Source organism: Doryrhamphus excisus, linkage group LG12 (assembly GCF_037039965.1).
Source record: "Doryrhamphus excisus strain RoL-2023G ecotype Guam linkage group LG12, RoL_Dexc_Guam_v1.1, whole genome shotgun sequence".
Taxonomy (NCBI): Eukaryota; Metazoa; Chordata; class Actinopteri; order Syngnathiformes; family Syngnathidae; genus Doryrhamphus; species Doryrhamphus excisus.
This window is the reverse complement of record NC_136368.1, coordinates 11,777,501-11,796,904: the sequence shown is the minus strand read 5'-3', so window position 1 is coordinate 11,796,904 and position 19,404 is coordinate 11,777,501. Positions and strand designations below refer to the sequence as shown.

General features: G+C 37.7%; 1 protein-coding gene across 11 annotated transcripts in view; it reads left to right on the top strand.

Annotated features, from left to right (window-relative positions):
• lrp1bb (low density lipoprotein receptor-related protein 1Bb) overlaps positions 1-19,404 on the top strand; it is a 265,115-nt gene that overhangs the window by 92,198 nt on the left and 153,513 nt on the right. For all 11 annotated transcript variants that reach the window (XM_058083119.2, XM_058083126.2, XM_058083127.2 and 8 more), the window contains 4 exons: positions 4,135-4,272; positions 15,305-15,424; positions 16,903-17,031; positions 19,093-19,350. In XM_058083119.2, coding sequence (XP_057939102.2) covers positions 4,135-4,272; positions 15,305-15,424; positions 16,903-17,031; positions 19,093-19,350 — 645 coding nt within the window. The remainder of the gene's footprint in view (positions 1-4,134; positions 4,273-15,304; positions 15,425-16,902; positions 17,032-19,092; positions 19,351-19,404) is intronic.

The window sequence follows — 19,404 nt, the reverse complement described above, 5'->3', positions numbered from 1 at the left end:
TTTGAAACATACGTCAGATGCACACATGACAACAACTACAGGTGTGGTTGCACAAGTCTGAACTCATGAGAACTAAACTAGTTCACTGATATGCAGCTGGGTTTGTGCTGGCATTTGTATCTATTTTTGTAAATGCAACCACAGACATTAATTTAACACAGACTATATGTTAGTTTTATATTCATTATATTATATTCAGGCTGCACGGTGTGCAAGTGGTGAGCATGCAGGCCGTGGCTTTATCCCACATTCCAAAAACATGCATGTTAGGTTAATTGGCGACTCCAAATTGTCCATAGGTATGAATTTGAGTGTGAATGGTTGTTTGTCTATATGTGCCCTGTGATTGGCTGGCGACCAGTCCAGGGTGTACCCTGCCTCTCACCCGAAGACAGCTGGGATAGGCTCCAGCATGCCCGCGACCCTCGTGAGGATAAGCGGTATAGAGAATTAATTAATTATATTATATTCACAATCAAGTTCCGCCTTTCAGTTATGATTGTGATTTAGCTTTATAGTAAAGAAGGTTGGGTTTCCACTTTTATTTTTACATCTACTGTGTAAATGTGTATACAGCAATGCCCAACAACAGACGGCAGGTGTGCACATCTGCAGAGCACTCTGTTGCACAGACACAGAGGGGGTAGAGAAGCTGTGAGACGTTTTCTCTTCATACATTTCTAATTTATGCATTTTTATTCAAAGCAATGTGCACTGAGTCCTGTTTTTTTTTTTTTTTTAAGACCGTGATGAAAATGTCCTGGTTTTCATAGTGCCATTAAATTGACTGGCGTTAGGGCACTGTGCTGCATGTGACTTAATTCCAAAGAGGCTGCCGTGTGGGGATTGTATTGTAAAATTGCCCTCCACAATGGTAGTTAAAATTATTGAGACTTCAGAGGCACATTTTTCTCAAAAATGTGAATTACTTTGAATTACCATAACAAGCATTCCACATCAGGATCCTTTGTGTTTCTGTTTTTGCAGTCTTCTTCTTTTGTAATTTTGTGTCAGTTTTGGAATGTTCTGCTTTAGGTATTTTTGTCGTTGGACATAGATATTTGATAATACAACATTTTTTTTTGTCCATACAGAGGAGGCATACTGTCATCGTGTGAGTATTTAATTGCCAGGCCCAGTGTCCTGATTTTCACAAATTAAACTATGGTCACTCTAGCACGAAATCTGACCAACATCGACATAAGCGGTTGTTGACATAGCCGAAATCGAAACCCACAAACTATTGCTTTTGCATTTACAATTGACCTCATTGAAACATGGAGCACAATCAGTCATCACTTTGTGATTCGAACATCGAGCCCTCACCTTTTACCATGTTTTTTTGTTTGTTTTTTTCCAAAGATTGTTATTCAATGGTCGCTGTTTTGTTGTCATGGTCTATTCGTCAAAAATATGTCAAATCTAAACATACTAAACATTTTAACTGGCCTGCATACCGATGATGCACATACTACACCGCTAATTCCATTTATTCTGCCTGACAGATCCATGCAAGGTTCAGTGGGGTTCATGTGCAGTGATGCGGTTAAATTGACTCACTTTCCTGCACCTTGTCTATGTCCTGTTCTAAATGGTTTGTGATGTTTTGGAAGTAGTAATAATATTAATAATAAAAAAAAATACGGCAGTGAAATGTGTAGACAAATCTCCAGTGTGTGTTCTATGTTAAAAAAAAATGGCACAAATACAGATAAATATCACCTACTACTGCATAACGTCTTGAGGCACACTTGCTAGAATAACTGGAACAGAGCCTAAACCAGATACAGATTTTTTGGCACCAACTGGCAATACCAATTTCTAAATAAATAAAAATATCTACAGTATATAACTTGATAATGGTCCACTCTTTTGGGAATACTTACTCCAAAACTTTGGAATGTATCTGTGGGAATTTCAAAATCCGACAATACCCTCGACTCCAGAGGGTTAATGGCCAATAATATGAAAGTGAAATTTACTGTACTTCTGACTTGAATCCATCAAAGTACAGTAGTTTGGAAGCCTACAGAGCAACTCTGAGCAACCGTTGAGAGACCATCTGTGTACCCTTGCATGACAGATCAGAGCCACTGAATATTCATACTCCATCCTCCCCTTATCACATCAGATTAGAATTCATGTGGCGAGAAGAGAGGAGAGAGGTTGACAACACGGTTAGCTTGTCAGGGACCTTTACAGCTGTGCGTTAAATAGCACATTTGCAAAATGGACATAAATGTGTTGAGTGTTCTGGGACACTGTGTGCTCTCTTACACAGGGGAAGTAAAACTAATTTAGGGAATGTCCACATTTAGGTAATAAATTCAACCTTTTTTACACTTTTTTCCAAACTTTCTCACAACGTGCACGTTATTTTTTAAAACTAGTGCAGTTGTGGTATCAAACATTGTCAAAAGACCGATATTTTTTTTTTTACATAATGCAGCTCGTTGGTACAGAAGTGAAGAACAGATGTGTTGCAGTGTCAGAATGCATGCTTATTAGTATGTCTGTTGGTAACTCTTGTTCACTCACTTTTGGCATTGCTTCAATTTTCCCATGAGCTGAAATCAAATATGAATATAATGAATTTAATATCTAAATCTGTGTTAATGAGCATTCATAATTCATCCACATCACAGGTGTGACATATCAAAAGGCATATTAGACATGATTGTTGCACAGGTGTGTCTCAGGTTGGGTTACGTTTAACTGTATTGGTATTGGTATTGGATTTGCCATACCTATCAGGTATGATATTTAATAATGTGGAGACATGCAGCTTATTTTTTTAGACAGACCTCATCAAAATCTTAGGACCAGTTGAAAAATAGCTAAAATTTACCTTTTGCACATTTGTGCAACATCATTGCATCTTATTTTAAATTACGGCAATAAATGTCCATTTAAAAATACACTAGTGACCAACATTTATACAACATGTTGTATAAAATGTATCTACCAGAGGTGAAAAAGCAAGTATCAAAAAGGTACATCACACACAAAAATAGTGCTTTAGACATTGCTTTGACCCTGGCCGACTATTAAAGCTGATCGTGGCTCATGAAATACTGTATGAACTCCGAGACATTTACATTTCACTTACCTATGGTACATAAAGGGGGAAAACCAAAGGACAAAAGTCCCCGATGCATTTCAAAACACTTGGCAAGAGAAACCAGCTCAGGTCAGAAGCACTGTTCTTCCTTTCTGTGCATCAGCATGTCAGCAGTCATGACAGCCTCTCATTGTAAGATGTGCATTAATTGCAACATTTTGTGCCTTTTAAAGTAGAAATGGATGCTTTTGAAGAAATATTCAGCCAGCCAAGATGAGTGATGAATGATGAATGCAACTTCTTACAAGTGGTATAACTCCTGGGATTGTTACGGATCCCATCACACGAGTAATAAATCTTCCCATTAAGCAGAAGCAATGGTGCATTGGTAATGGTGGTAGTGTGGGTGTAGTTAAAGGTACAGATGAAACGCATTTGCCTTGCTGGTGCACTGGTCAGATGTGTTTTATGCACTCTCACATAAGTGAGGGTCACCTGTGTGCCTCATGAATCCTTCAACAGCTGCTTTCTGGCATTCGGATGACTGGCAGCAGGAGTTAAATCTTTGTTTTTTGTGTGTGGTAAGGGACTTCATGTGTGGTTGCAAACATCTGTGGCGTGCAATGAGCAACGCTGTGGAATAGAAACTCATTTGCATCGCTTTGGGTATTTTGTCTCCTGCAATGATGTTTTTCCCTTTCAGAATCATCCAAAACCCTAGAACAGAACTGTTTACCTGCATAGAATACAAATGCTAATGTAAATATAATTTTCAAATGTTTGCTCCCAACAAAAACAGTTAATTATATTTTAGCTTAAACCAAATAAAAATATTATGAATTTGTTTCATTTTCATTAATTTCAGAATAATAATAGATGGATCTGAATGACAATGTTATGCATATGCAGAAGCTGAATGTCGGATAAAATTTGATGCTGCATGATCCAAATTAGAATTGTTCTACCTTGACGAGGGCTATGTGCTCCGCTGCGTGCCACTATTTGAACTATGATTAATTCTTTACACTAAAGTGAAGCATACACTCAAAAAATTTTCTTTTTTTCTATTTCAGGTGTACAAGAGGTGGTTATCAGATGTCCACTAAATCACATACAGTGCATCGGAACCAAAAAATGCATTCATTTCAACAAACTCTGCAACGGAGCAAGAGACTGTGACGATGGCTATGATGAAGGAGTTCACTGTCGAGGTGGGTCATGTTTTTAATCTTTCCATTGAGGCTTTCAATATAGATAGATATGTTATTCATCTCTATAAATAAATGCAGATTTCCAGCAGGTCTGCAAAAATGTCTTAATAAAATGTAAACACTTGAAAAAAACAAAAGGAAGCAAGATAGATTATAAGAATGAATGAATACATGCATACTTGATTACGGACAAGATCACTTGAAATTCATCGTACAATAATACATAATAAGATAATCAGTCCAGCCTTGTGTGTGTTTTTATCGCTCTCCCTCTGTTGTGTTAAAAAGCCGCATGGCGTGGGTAAGGAATAATATGCTCTGTCAAATCTCATGTTAACTGATTTGTTTTCACCATCTGTTTGGACTGTATGGTGTAGTATATTACTGTTTACCACACATACAATACTTCTATTTGATGTGGGGGTTTTATGGGCTTAACGCATGAGTCATTTTTGTTTTTTTCACCCTCTCACATTTTCCTACTCAAGAGGTGTCTATGGTATCCATTGGGCATAACAGTAGATCTGTCATACCTACTTGGGTATTTGATGAATTTGGAAACCTTTATCGAGGTTTCTTTTTAGCAATTGGAAAATGATCCAATGGATGTAAAGTGTTCAATTAGTTATTCAAACATCTGTTACTCACCATTTTTTCCAACAATTTACATAATAGATTATCTATCAGCCCATTTATTGTGGTTAATTTGTTCCAGAACCAACCATGATAAATGAATTTCCGCAAAGTAGGCTACTCAATAGAAAATAACATTTAGTCATGTGTGTTCCAGTAAATGTGTTCTGAATTTGTGGAGGTCAGGAAGTGGTGTGGAGTTCAGGGTTTGATTTTTTAGCTTGGCAAGGGTTGCAACAGTAGCCGTGTTATGATTATATTATGTTGTTGTTGTGCCTGTTGCCAGATAATTCAAATCTGCAATAAAAACCTATTTTTCTGCCAATCAGGTCAGATGCTTGTGTGTCCCATGGATACCTTGCATTCTAGTTAATTTATCAATTTTTATGCATTAAAATGCATAATTTAGGCAAAAATAAATATGCAAATTTTAAACTAATAGTCTGTAGTTGACAATGAAAAGTGGCAAGGGTCGACTGTACAATGTTCAGTTCTTTATTCACAAATCTGTCTCCTGAACTTTTCTTTAATGCATTACAAAATATAGCATCACTTCAATCCTTTGACAACCCCTTTCCTCCCCAAAACAGGTTTCCTTCATTCATTCATTGCTTAACTCTCTCCAATTTTGTTATCAAATAAGAGCTTATACATTTATATAGTCTTAAGCCTCTTTGGAAGTGACTTTGCAGTATAATTTCATTATATCCAATATTTTACATGTACAAATATTATTTATGCTATGGTTATTTCAGCACAATTGTTGAGTTTTCCGACATTGAAAAGGTGACTTTTCAACCTTCCTGTCAGAACCAGCTAACACTAAACCAATAATACGCTGGAGGGTTTCACCTTGTTTGCCACGTTCTTTTTCACCTAAGTTGCTGCGACTGGTGTTCCGACACCTGCTTGCGTGTTGTCTTTCTGAAACCTTAACAGCAGCTACTTTCTGGCAGTTACAGTGACCTTTCTTGTTCTTGTAGATAGGTAAAGTCATGTGCAACAATGTTATACATTTTATTGGGATGCACAGCTCTTACATTTTCCATGTAGTTCAGTCAACATCAATTGGCAGCCCTTGGACCGTATCCGGGACACCAGACCTTTCAATCTGCCCCCCGAATAAAACTACATAGCCTGATAGCCTTGAGTATGGTCGTGGCAGTCCGCTGTAAATAGTTGTGGCTGCGCTCGAGCCGCACAGTGTATTCTTCCATGATGCGCTCTGCTGTATCAAACACTCGAGTAAGTCCTGTATTTACAGAGCAAGAAAGGGGTATACAAAATGTAAAACAGCTACATTTTTGGAGAAATTACTTATGAAAGTGACATACCATTTGCATTTCAACAACTGAAGTTCATTAAGTGGAGGCGCAACAAAAATGAATGCAACAAAGAAGCTTGAAGTCGTATGAATAATTTCTGATACAAGTATCATGTACAGTAGGTACATTTCATACTGTACACGCGAACTGTCAGCTTTAAATAATTTGACATTAAGGCCACCTGGGACTGCACGGTGCCAACCATCTGCTGTAGTTCACAGAGGGACAGACAGGGTTGACTCACTGGGAAGCAGACGGAATTGAGGTCACTAAGGATAACTTTTGGACAACCAGCTGGGTGTCTTACTAAATTCTTACTGCTCCCCCTCCTTAACTGCCCACTGCTTATGAATATACATGCTCAGCATCCCAGGGGGGACTACAGTGAAGGTGCCCAGATGAAAAAACACCAAACTCTTTTTTTTTTTCAATTCACCTTCAGGAAACTTGCTCATTTGTAGTCACACTGCAATTGGGAATGTTGCATTTTTTGTCCTCAGAAATAAGCACACTTAAGCTTTAGAGTGAGTACTGGCATGTGCAGGTAAACAGATTTTTGTTTTACATTAAGGGTTATTTCCAGTTACATTGCCACCTGTTACTTTTGGCATACACTTGACAACCGGCAAATGTGTGTTTTTTATTTATGTTATTACATTTTTTGTTTAACCCAAACTGGAGACTATTTTTTTCAGAAATACATATGATGACCTTGTGTATTCCTCAGACAGGAACTACATGCTGCACAGGGTAATGTAGTTACCTGCAAAGCATATCCTGTCATCCTAAATGTTGGACCTGCGGCAAATGTGCATGATAGGCCTTCAATTTGGCTCCATGGCTGAAGTAGTGCTGGGTCCAAGTTATGAGCATGATTATGCTGATGGGTACAGCTGGTGTGGCTCTGCTCTGACTGTAACACCTGCCTCCAATGTTGCAATTAGAGTCAGAGCGATGAGGTGTATAACAATCTTGGAGCCTAACAACACTTTGACCCACGGGCCACAACATTAGGTATACTGCCACAACTGATTTTGAGATGTGATTTGAGCGATGACGATTATATGAACTTAGGTAGTATCTTTTATCTGTATATGAAGTAGATGCTCCCTTTGCTTCTCCGGGAAAAGTGAAAAAAATCACACAATTCACATCTCTTTCAGGCAGAGATATAAGAATATAATAATGCAAGCTTCCTGCTCTGTTTAGAAAGCGTAGTTTGACGTAAACAGCTTCTTTCACACCTCTTTCAAACCGACACTCCTCCCTATCCAGAATTTGGACATCATTATCCTCAAAGGAATGTCCCTTCTCTTTGAGATGCAAATAATGTAATGACTTTGGGCATCTGCGCTAACGAGCTGTTTTGCCACCAGGAAGGCCAATGACCTATTGTTATGCAGGACAGCCGTTCTAGCCACACTCAACAACAACAACCTTATTGTGACGACCCCTCGAGACATAAATAGAGAGACTCCACACTTAAACATTTACAACTGAAGGGGCCTTTTCAGTCCAGTGTCCTCGATTCAGCATTCAGCAAAGGAAGATAGTCATTTCCAGCAAGGCCTGTAAAGAAGATTTTATTTTACCTGGAAATCTCAATTACAGCTGAAATTATATACCTGTATACTGTAATATTAAAGTGCTCAACGTCAACATGGCAATCTGGGAAAAGATACAGGAAATTACACACCTGCGCTATAAATTATGTGGCATTCCTGCACACTCATTTGTTAAATATTGCTTTTCAAACAAAACAAAAAAATAAGGCATTTGATTAAATTCTGGTCCAGATGAATTTAGAAAATACTGTGCTTTATTAAATTGTCTCGTCCCTCTTATTACTTTCTGTCATGTGGTGTTGCCTAGTTTAATATGCTATAATATTGAGTTAGAGTTGACTGAACACCACCACCAACTGTTCTATGTCCATCCATTTAACTGTTTTGGTTCAATATTTAGATGAACACAAATCTTGAAGTGAGGTCAAGAATGTAACCTTTTGTGCATCTGCTCCGTCTAATATAAAACTGTATCAAAATGTTTAAAGACACAGAAGAAAAAAGAAAATATCAACATAACATACAACAAAATGCAATATGTTCAGTTTGGAACTTAACAATTAAATATTTAATCTTTTGACAAAAAAATCTTGTGAGACCCAACTGAATTTTATTTACGGCAAAACAAGATATTTTACAATAAGGTAATAATTATTCGGGCTGTCAGTTAGATTAAAATATTTAATCACATTTTGTCCATGATTAACTCATATTCACATTTAATCAGATATGAAAATAGTTTTTATCGATAATAAGTAGGTATGTAAATCTTTGTGGTAAATGATTAAAAAAATAATATAAAAGTACCCCCAAATTTTTGTTTAATTCAAGTAGTATTTGTCCCACTTTGACAGTTTTTGACTGCACATTCTGACATTGTTCCAAACGACAATATACTGAATTTGACCCTTTCCACCTCACATTTGGTCCCAAATGCTGATGCGATGTGGGAAGGCATAAATGTCAAATTTGATGACCTTATTGAGTGATAACATGTGTATTTGTTCAGTACCTAAACTCTCTGAAAAGTGATAATAATGACTTTGATAACAACACCACTACTGGACTGCCAATCAGCAAGCATCTTCCAGGGTTCACAATTTACAACCATCATTACAATAAAAGACTGATGGAGGTTACATAGACTTTCCAAAGACTACGCTCAGAGGTCAGAGTCTTCGCTTTCAGGAAGGATCTAGAAGAACAAAAATGGGAGTGGGTGTACAGTGTTATGATGTGGATGAAGCATATGGACACTTATGCATATGGACGTATATGAAGCTCTATGATAACAACTGTCCCTGGAGAGAAATGTCCAAGAAGCAAAAGACAAATAATCAGCCATGGATGACAAAAGGACTTAAAAGTGCTTGTAAGAAGAAGAGCACATTATGCAGGAAATTCATCATTCAACAGACGAAAGAAGCAGAAAAAACAGAAAGTAAGTTGACTATAATCTTAAGAGTATGTAAGAAGGAATATTATAGTGAACAACCCGGGGCATTTTAAACAGTATTATCAGGAAAAGTAATAAGACTGCCCTCATCATTTCATGGTTGGAAACACCAATAATGATTATGAATGAGTTCAGCAAATACTGGTCCAAAACTGGAAGAAGAATTCCAAAATTGTGGAAAAAGGGGGAAAGGAATGAAAAAAAATATATAAAGGAATCCTTATTCCATGTTTCTCACTGATGTGACAAATAAGGGAATGATTGTTATTGTCAATAATTGCAACGCAAAAACGGAATGGAATCGAAATGGAAACTATAAAAAGGGCAATCAAGGGGTATGAATGAAATTGTAGAATCAATTCAGACCGGAAAATTCCCTAACTAAATGAAAACAGCTAAAGTAGTTTTAAAATGGAGACAAACATCAATTTACAAACTACCATCCAGTCCCTTTTGACCACAATTCTCTAAAATTATTAAGAAGCTATTCAATAACAGGTATGTATTAATACCAATTAATTACTAGCAGAGGGTCAGTAGGATACAGAGCTAACATTTCAACCTCCATGGCAAAGACTGAAATTACGGAAGAAACTACTAATGCTATGGATCATAGAAAGTTTGCAGCTACAGTATTTATGGATGTGACAAAAGCCTTTGATACAATCAATCATGACATTCAAATAACTAAATTAGAAAGGTATGGAATCAGAGGATTAGTTTTGAACTGGGTCAAAAGCTACTTAGCTGACAGGAAGCAATATGTAAAACGAGGAGAACACACATCTGCAAGTTTAAATATAACATATGGAGTACCTCAGGAGTCAATACTGGGACCAAAAATGTTCAACTAGGTACATCAATGTTACATAATTAAAAAATACTTGAAGTTGGTATGATTTACGGATGATACCACTGCCTTTTATTCCACAGGAAGCACAGAAGAGATCATTTAAAAGGTCACAGATGAAATGGTCATATTAAAATGATGGCTTGATAATAATAGATTATCCTTGAACCTGAGTAAAACAAAAACAATGCTGTTTGGTAATAGTTGAAAAGATACATAGACCGTTTTCAACTATCCCACTTGCACCGCGTGAAGCACCGCTGAGCTCCTCTGTGGCTCTCGAGATGGTCACTGTATGCGACTGGCCAATCACAGAGCATGAAGAATGAATGCATCGTGAGCATTTTCTTTCAGCATTAATATGGATAATGACGAAATGTACTTGTTTCATACTCTTATCCGACGGAAATGCATTATCCGTAACAGTTACTCATTAGTAACGAGTATCCAGCTCATCCCTAGTAACAATCCACCAGTCAAGCCCCCATGGTAGAGTGGAAATGTCTGACTAGACAAGGATTGAACTCTTTAATGTGAATGCCAGGCGTAATTTTTGGAAGAAAGAAGGCTGCTCATCACTGAGCAAATTCCATCCATACAGTGAAGCATGGTGGTGGCAGCATCATGCTGTGGGGATGTTTTTCGGGAACTGGGGAACTGGGGAACTAGTCAGTCTAGCCACTAGAGGGAAAGATGAATGCAGCAATGAACAGCGACATCCTCAATGAAAGACCGTTCCAGAGTGCTCTTGATTTCAGAGTGGCTTCATCTTTTAGCAGAATATTTATCTACGCACACAGCCAAGATCCAAAAGGAAGGCCTTCAGGACAACTCGTTGGCAACAACGACTATATGTAGTATGGAACAAAAACAATTGCAATAGTGAATGTGTAATTATTTATAGCAATGTTTCTAAATTTTTAAGTAGTCTTATGTGATGACATGCCATTACAATTCATTGCTGTTTTGCGGATTCACAGCTCAAAATGTAAGCAAGTATTTATGATACATTTTCATCCCCTGAAGGCTCTGAGTGTGTGCTATTTTCTTCTTAGGGAGTACTGATCTCTTCTCCACAAACCCCCTCTGGTGATTGGTGGAAAAAAAAATATCTCAAAATTCATGTACTATACTGTGTGGGAACAAGGGAAGATATAGGCCCATGGCTTAAGTGGCAACAGCCTCAATGTGTCATGACCAAAACTCAATGATGCATCAAAAATTAGATAGTTAAACTGGGTGGGAGCACAGTGTCACATTTGTAACAGAACATCACACAAACAGGGCTTCACGACAAAATAAAATGATTGTGTTAATATACAATGGCCGAGATATTGGCATACTGACAGACGTCTTAATTTCTTTTCTCACTATTTAATGCTTATTTTTGTCAAGTTTTTGTTAATTCCACCTCCACAAGATTAGATTAAAAACTAACCTTGCAGAATGTGAGAAACATTCCAGTATAAAACACCCCACACCGCCCACTCAGGCCTCCAGTGATTAACATTAAGTAGAACTGCAGATGATTTGTAATCTGAAAGAAATATGTGTTTTAACCTGGAAGGTTGTTGGACAAAAGTAGTTTCATATCATTATTAGTTTCATAACATTATCAGAGCAAGTGGGTGGGAGCAAGTCAGTGTTTTGTAAGTGTCAGGAAATTCCAAAGTCTTGAGTAAGTCAAGTCTCAAGTAAAGACATATAACTCCTGCATTGGAAGGATCAACTCGACAATTCAACATTGGAATACATCACATACTGTAATACAATCTGTGTTAACTGTCCGTATTGGACGTTAATGTATTCATTCAATGAGGCAGATTCAAAATGAAAATATGTTGTCTGGAAATGATATATTTGCGTTAGTTGAATACTTAGAGACACATTGTACTCAATACACTCACTGAAAATTGTTAGTATGTTCAAGTCATGAGACTAAAGTCCTAGTCAAGTCCTGAGTTATTGATGTCAAAGTCATTGTACTCAACACACTCACTGAAAATTATAAGTATGTTCAAGTCATCAGACTAAAGTTCTAGTCAAGTTTTTAGTCATTCATGTCAAAGTTGCAAGTCTTTAATATTATCAAGTCGAGTCACATGACTCAAGTTCTCATCTATGCAACATATCATGTGTTAAATGATGAATAGAAGAAGAGACTACATAGCATTAGATCGATACACTTCTAGTGACCATCACTAAAACCATCAATGAAACCTTCACTGTTGTTCATTGTTCAAGCAATGCTTTTTAGTTCTGATAAAACTGCTGCACTGATGGTGTCCCCCAACTAACTCTTTTGATGCACACCACTGTTCACAAACTCATAGTTGGGTTTGTCACTTTCACACATATCCATGATGTATGCAAATAAACGCGATTGGTTTGCACATGTTTATCAGCTTGAAGCATAGCAAGATAGCATTTGCGTTTGGGGTTAGGGATGTGGAGGATACAACGAGTAACAATGAGTTTAGTCTTCTGTTACCTTTGTGGATTCAATGCCATTTGCTGTCACCTATTCACTCATTTCAGAAGATCATTCTCTCTTTGAACCTGGTTGAATTTTTGAGCTGCATAATCAAGGCCTCTCAAAGCACGTTGTTGCTGCTCAGGTTGGACGCAGTAAGAGAGTTATTTGAAACTCCAACAATCCAGAGGGTTATGGAACAAAAACTTCAAGTTGTAGACCCAAAAATATGTCACTGGTCATGCGCCAGAGGGTCCGATTGGCAGTCTGTCCAGACACGGGATGATCTTTGATGAAGGTTGTTACTGGTGCAGAGTGTAGTCCAATAGCCATCAGATCACATCTGTGAGAGAAGAGTTTTAACAACAAAAACAATATTCAAAGGCCAAGTCTCCTTCAACGGCACAAAATTTCCTGTTTAGAATTTGACCGAGAGTGCCAAACGTGAAACATTGAAAGGGGAATGCTTTTCCTTCAATTGAACAATGGAGCTTCAGTTAGCACAGGGGCGTCAAACGGCCCCTGGCTATGTTGAGATGTTGCAGGGAGTTCCCTCATGTGTATTAGTGTATTTTCTCTGAAGTGACTTAAATAATGGATGGTTTCTGACTTTACTTGACTTATGAATACAGCTTGTTTGTTGTTTTCTGAGCTTGTAAATATAATGTATCAAGCAGCCTTGTAAATAGCAGACTTATTTAAGTGTTTCATCTTTCAATGGAATATCTACAATAAACAGTCTCTGCCGTTTCACTTCAATATCTGCCACGGCGAGTCATTCCACTTTTACTGACGCAGAATACCGTAACTTTCGCTTTTCAAGTGTTTTATGTGCTTTCAGTATAGATGCTGCTGATCATTTAAAGGTAAATTGCTAGGACTTTGTGAACGAAAATGCTATTAAAGTCACATTTTTACAATGTGTGACCTGTTATGCTGGTAAGCATGATGTTGGTTCCTGCTAAGCTCTGCTCTGCAATAAAAAAAAAACACATGAAGAGACTGGTATTTCATGCATCTTACTTTGTTATGCTGCACTGTGTCAAGATATTGTCATTCATATCATTTTCCACCTTTGAGGAAACATTGCATTGTCATCAAATCATATGACAGAATGTTTCCTTTTGGAGTGGTTATAATTAAAAATGTCTTGTTTGTTCGAAGATTTGACACACACAAATATTTAAGGGCATGCCAGGAGCTGCTAACACACCTGAGATTAACAACATTTATATTTCAGCCTCAGTTTGAGCCTCAAGATGAGTTGCATTTTCTTTTCTCCCAAATGACAAACATGTTCATGTGTTTGTAGTTTTTGGGCTTGTAATTTATACATCATCTGGACACACTCTCACATCATAGCCCACACACTTAAGCTTCTCAGATACCTTTCCACCAGATCATCAATAAACTTCTGTCGCTGGAATCATAGACCATGAAATACAAAATTATTTCAACCCTCACATACTTGTGGGAATTCTGGATATTCTTTAACCCCTGGGGACCCCAATTTCAAACTTGTTGAAATCAATTCTGTCGCTATTGCTACACTAAGGACACCAACCCCATCTTAAGACCAACAGAATGGCCAATTAATAGCCAAGGAGGCCAAAGTCTTTTGAGCTGGCCAATCGATGTATCTCATTTATTGTAGTTTTAGGGGGACTCTAGCAATTGTGACGGAAAGTTATAATTGGTCCAGATGGGGCAACATGACTGCTGGACACAAGTTTTTATTTCCTGATGATGTCACATGCATATTGCCACTCTCACCATTCACACTAGGCCATCTGTTTGTATGAATTGTGCAGAGTCTTCAGATGAAGGCCTGCTAGATTGATGTATTCTCCTCGTGTTCATTTGAGCTGTGTAGTTCATGCATTGGATACATAAATTGACAGCGATTATTGCAGGTACTGTTCTAAATTTCTGCAGTATTTTGTTTGATGTGGGGCATTATAAAATCAGTTAATGCTTAGATATACACTATTAAGGCTTTATTTTCTCGAGATTGTATCATAGCAAACCCAGCGGTGATGTGTTGGATCCATGGGGTCAGCTAAAAGATGCGGTGTGTTTTTGTAGTCTGTTCCTTTAACAAAACAAATCAGTTGAAAGAAGGCAGGTAAAGTCATCAATCAACAGCAGAAAAAGTAAAAGGCCAGGCCCATTCTAAATGGGAAACTATTGAGCTTTGTGGGAACATCTTGGTCAATTCAAGATGTAAAGCATTCAGTGATTTAGGTGGTGGTAATTGCGGAAGGAAGCTTGTTTTCTGTATTTGTGCACTGCAATTATCAGTTTACTCATTTTCTTTCACTTATCCAAGTCTTAGCCAGCAGTGGGCCCGAAATGGCCCCTGTGCTGCACTTTGGACACCCCTGACATACAGAGTCGGTCATCACCAATGATGTCAGCATCTTACTTCCCGAGAGAGTGTAATGCAGGTTTGGTTTATCAAACACTTGCACTTTCTTTGTCATGCTTTTGATGATATGGAATCTTTGGAAGTCAGCTAGGTCAGAGGTCACCTGGTTAGCGCAAGGATGGTACAAGATATTGACAGGGTCATAATGTTTTGCTTATTTTTGTTTTGTGGTTATATACATCGCAGAATGACAACTTGAGGATGATGTCTCAATGTTAACTCCATAAATATGTAAACGCAGTTAAAAAAAATTTTAATTCATAAAAAAAAAACTAATATAAATCAACTCTTTTCCCTTGCAGAACTCCTCTCAGCCTGCCATGAGCTCCGGTGTCGCTATGGCTGTGTCATGACGAGGAACGGGACCTTCTGTTTCTGTGCTGACGGTTTTGAGGTCGGCGAAGATGGCAAGAGCTGCCGAGGTAAGATTCTGCAGAGCTGCTTCCTCATCTTTTTTTTCCCTTTTCCTCTTTCTTGCCCATACCTACCTCCCCTTTTGCCCTCAATCAGACTTTCCCCGAGGTGAAATAGCAGGAGGTGGAAGGTTTAAGAGACCATCTGTCTGTAGGAAGGGGTCTCTGTTCATGGCATATTACAGAACCAGTACACGGCACTCTAATTTAGCTGTGTTTCTGACTGTGGCTTTGTTTGCTCATCATAAAGTGTGCCACGAGCCAAGTTTCTGCCAAAGGAGACAGTATTTTAATGCCAAAGTTGCCTCAAGATGTACCTCACTCTGATTTGCCTTGTAACAACACCATGGCCTGCAACTGAACAGTGATGCTCGAGGAACAGCTGTTATGTGATGCTGGAAATATGTACAGTGGTACCTTGGATTTCATTCTTCATTCATTCCAGAAAGATGAAAACCAAAACATACAAACATTAGGCATTTTTTATTTTTTATACTGTAAATGAATCTGTTCCAGACACTCAAAAATATTAACGGATACATTTTATTCATATAATCATAGTTTTACATGCAGAAAACAATATCAAATAATTATAAATGAGGAATACATGTAACTAATTGTGAACTTTATGGTAACATGTAAATGTGTTTCTCACCTTATTTATCATAGTGCTTGCACTTGCACCACAGTGCGTTATTTAGCAGTCACACTCAATAAAACAGTGAGTCAGCAACACACTTGATTTCACTGAATGAGCAAACTGACTATTTTGCTATGTGCAATACTACATGACAACATGGCAAGATTTCAGAGAAAATATTTGCCAAAACACGCCTCATACCAAAACAGGGGCATCGAGACAGTCAACCATTCACATTGAAATGCTGTCATCCCTCGCTCCATCGCGGTTCGAACATTGTTCCCTCACTCTGTCACAGTTTTTTATAAATGTATTCATTAATCATTGACCACTGTTTCTTTTTACTTTGCCTTTCTTTCCCACCCTTTATTAAGTTTAAAATAATTTGGAAGTAGCATGCTATGGTTACAGCAGTGACAGTCTCTTGTGTCCCTGCAGTGATCCTGTACAGTTGAGGAATGTGTTGTTAACAAAGAATAATAGGAGTGTAATGGTGACTATAGGGGTGTTATTTCATATCTATAGTGCTGTAATAATGGTAGAAATTGTATTTAGAAAAGGTTTTCTATGTTCTGACTACAAAAATATTAAATGTATTATTTATTGTTCCATTCATTATTTAATGAACATTCAGTTAATTGGAACCAATTAAATGCGATAAATGACATAGGACTGTAAAGGTTCAAACAGACTTGCCCAGAACCTTCTGTTAATACTCTATAACCTCTGTTGCATCACAAAAGGTCACTTACGTCTGATTCTGTATACTTAATGTATTTGGGTCATCTTTGAGCATACGAATTAGCTACCAATGACTCTGTTCTTTTTTATTTATTTCTTCTGTAAGATCATGATGAATGTGCTCAGTACGGCTCGTGTAGCCAAATCTGCACAAACACCTATGGGTCATACAGATGTGACTGTGCAGAAGGATACATCCTGCAAAATGACAGGATATCTTGCAAAGCCAAACAAGGTAAGTTTCCTCTCTATTAATTAAGAGGGTTTTGTTCAATCAGAGTGCTATTTTCACATATCGTCTGCACCTCAGGTTGTTGGAGCAAGACAAATGTGGTTTGGCAGTGACTACATCTATCACCCATGAGGGAATTAAGTAGATGTGGTCAGGCCAGGATAATGATAAAATTAATGAGCACATGAGAAGTGGGAGCAGTCTACAGAGTGTAATGCTGAGACAATGCCCAGTGTAACCCTGATTTATGTTAATGCCAGATTCTAGGAGCTAATATACCCAAATGAATTAAAAAGGCCTATTTAGAATTAAAACAGTCAAAATAGATGTTGCACTTAGGTGGTCACTCATTTGTGCTCAAGTGGTGTAGTATCAGTGGTGTGAAAAAGTCACATTTAAATGTTTCACATCATCAAATATATTAAAATATTAGCCAATGACAACACAACCAAACCCAAAATGCAGTTTATAAATTAAAAATCAAACCTTTCGAGGTCAACTCAATAGGATTCAGGTCAGGACTTTGATTAGTCCACTCGAAAGTCTTCATTCTGTTTTTCTTCAGCCATTCTGACATGGACTTGCTGGTGTGTTTCAGATCATTGTTCATTGTTCAAATTGGCTTCAGCTTGAGCTCACGGATATTCCCCGTCAGATTATTATTATTTTTTTTATGGTAGCCAGTAGAGTTTATGGTTCTATTTATCACAGCAAGTCTTACAGGTCCTGAAAACAGCAAAAATGCCCAGATCATCACACTACCACCACCATATTTTACTTTTTTCTGAAATGTGGCATTACTTTTATGCAAACTCTAAAAAGTTACATCATATTTTTCTCAAAGGTCTTGGGGATTATCAAGATGTTCTCTGGCACAACTGCCTTTTGTGTGAAGATTTGAATTTGTTACCTGACACGTGTGACAAACAAAAAAAAATGTTCACACTACTGTATATGCATGTGTGTGCATATACATATATAATATGTTCTCTTCTAAAACAGTAATTTATTGTATTCATTTTTTTATTTAGTTGTCTCAAAGGCATATGTGTTGAAAATAGCTGGAGGCACAGCTCACCTGGCAGGAGCGAACACCACTGTTGCCTGTTTCTGCTTTTAATCAAAATGACTGGTATACTACCAGGAATAAACTGAATATGATTACCCATAAACTTAACTGAACCCAATGCTCATGTGCATTAATATTAAATTAACATGGAGGGATAGTAGTGCGGTGGTAACTATGTAGTTACCATTACTTGAGAGCTCATGAATATAACTTTCAGATAGAGATCTCTGGGGCAGTAGACAAGGCGCAGCAGGGTATAAAAACATCCTCATGGTACAACTGGAAAAACTCCACGGTGCAATTTTGCTTTTTTAATAATTAATCTTGATCTTTTCGTCTCTCATTTGGTTCAGACTGAATTGAAAAATGTGTTTATGTTTCTTTTTTAAAATACAGCTCTACAGCATCTTAATGGTTAATCATTCTGCTGTTTGTAATGCACTCCTGCTTGCTCCATATTATGGAAATGGGAGTGTGGGGTAATTGCATGCTGTAGACAAATGTATTTATTGAAAATTTGCATATGTTCTTCATGAAAAGGCATGTGAGTCTCGAGTAAGATATACACTCGATGATGAATATCCACTTTACTTTTTCGTATGGCGGTCAACAATCTATTTCTCAGTAGTTCTGTGTATATTTAGTAGTTAAGTGTGTATATTTAGATATTTATTTCTTCATGTATTTATTTATTTTTGAAACACCCACATTTTGCACCTAATTTGGGAGAGGTTTGGTCCAAGCCAGCCCGTGACATTTCCACTTCTGCAGAAATATGGACGTGATTAAGCACCCCTCATGCCAGTTGTAACATGTTATTGATTTGATGCCCACGAGTATGCTATTACTTTATCAGGTTTATCATAGCAGTACAATTACCTTTGTTTACATTATTGCCAGTGTCTGTCTTCTAGTGATCTTACCTCAGTTGTGTTTTGCAGTTCTTGAAGTTTCAATAACAGAACACTGAAGCATGTTTCTTTCTCTATTGCTAGATCCTGGGGACAAGCATCCAGTGCTTCTCATGGGTGGATCTGATCGTATTGTCATCACCCATCTAAATGGAACAGGTCTTTTGCCCCTGAGGTCTCTGAGTGCAAATGGAACACTAGCATTGGATTTCCAGCATAACCAGGACAGAGTGTGCTGGGTTTTATCCAAAGACTCCTCTGGGTCACTTCGCTGTGCTGAAATGCGGAATTTACGAAGACTCACACGGGAAAAGGAAATAACAACGCAGCAAAGTTTGGAACGTAGGTTTTCGTTGTTTTTTTGTTATTTTTTTTAAACTGTTACATCACCAGCCA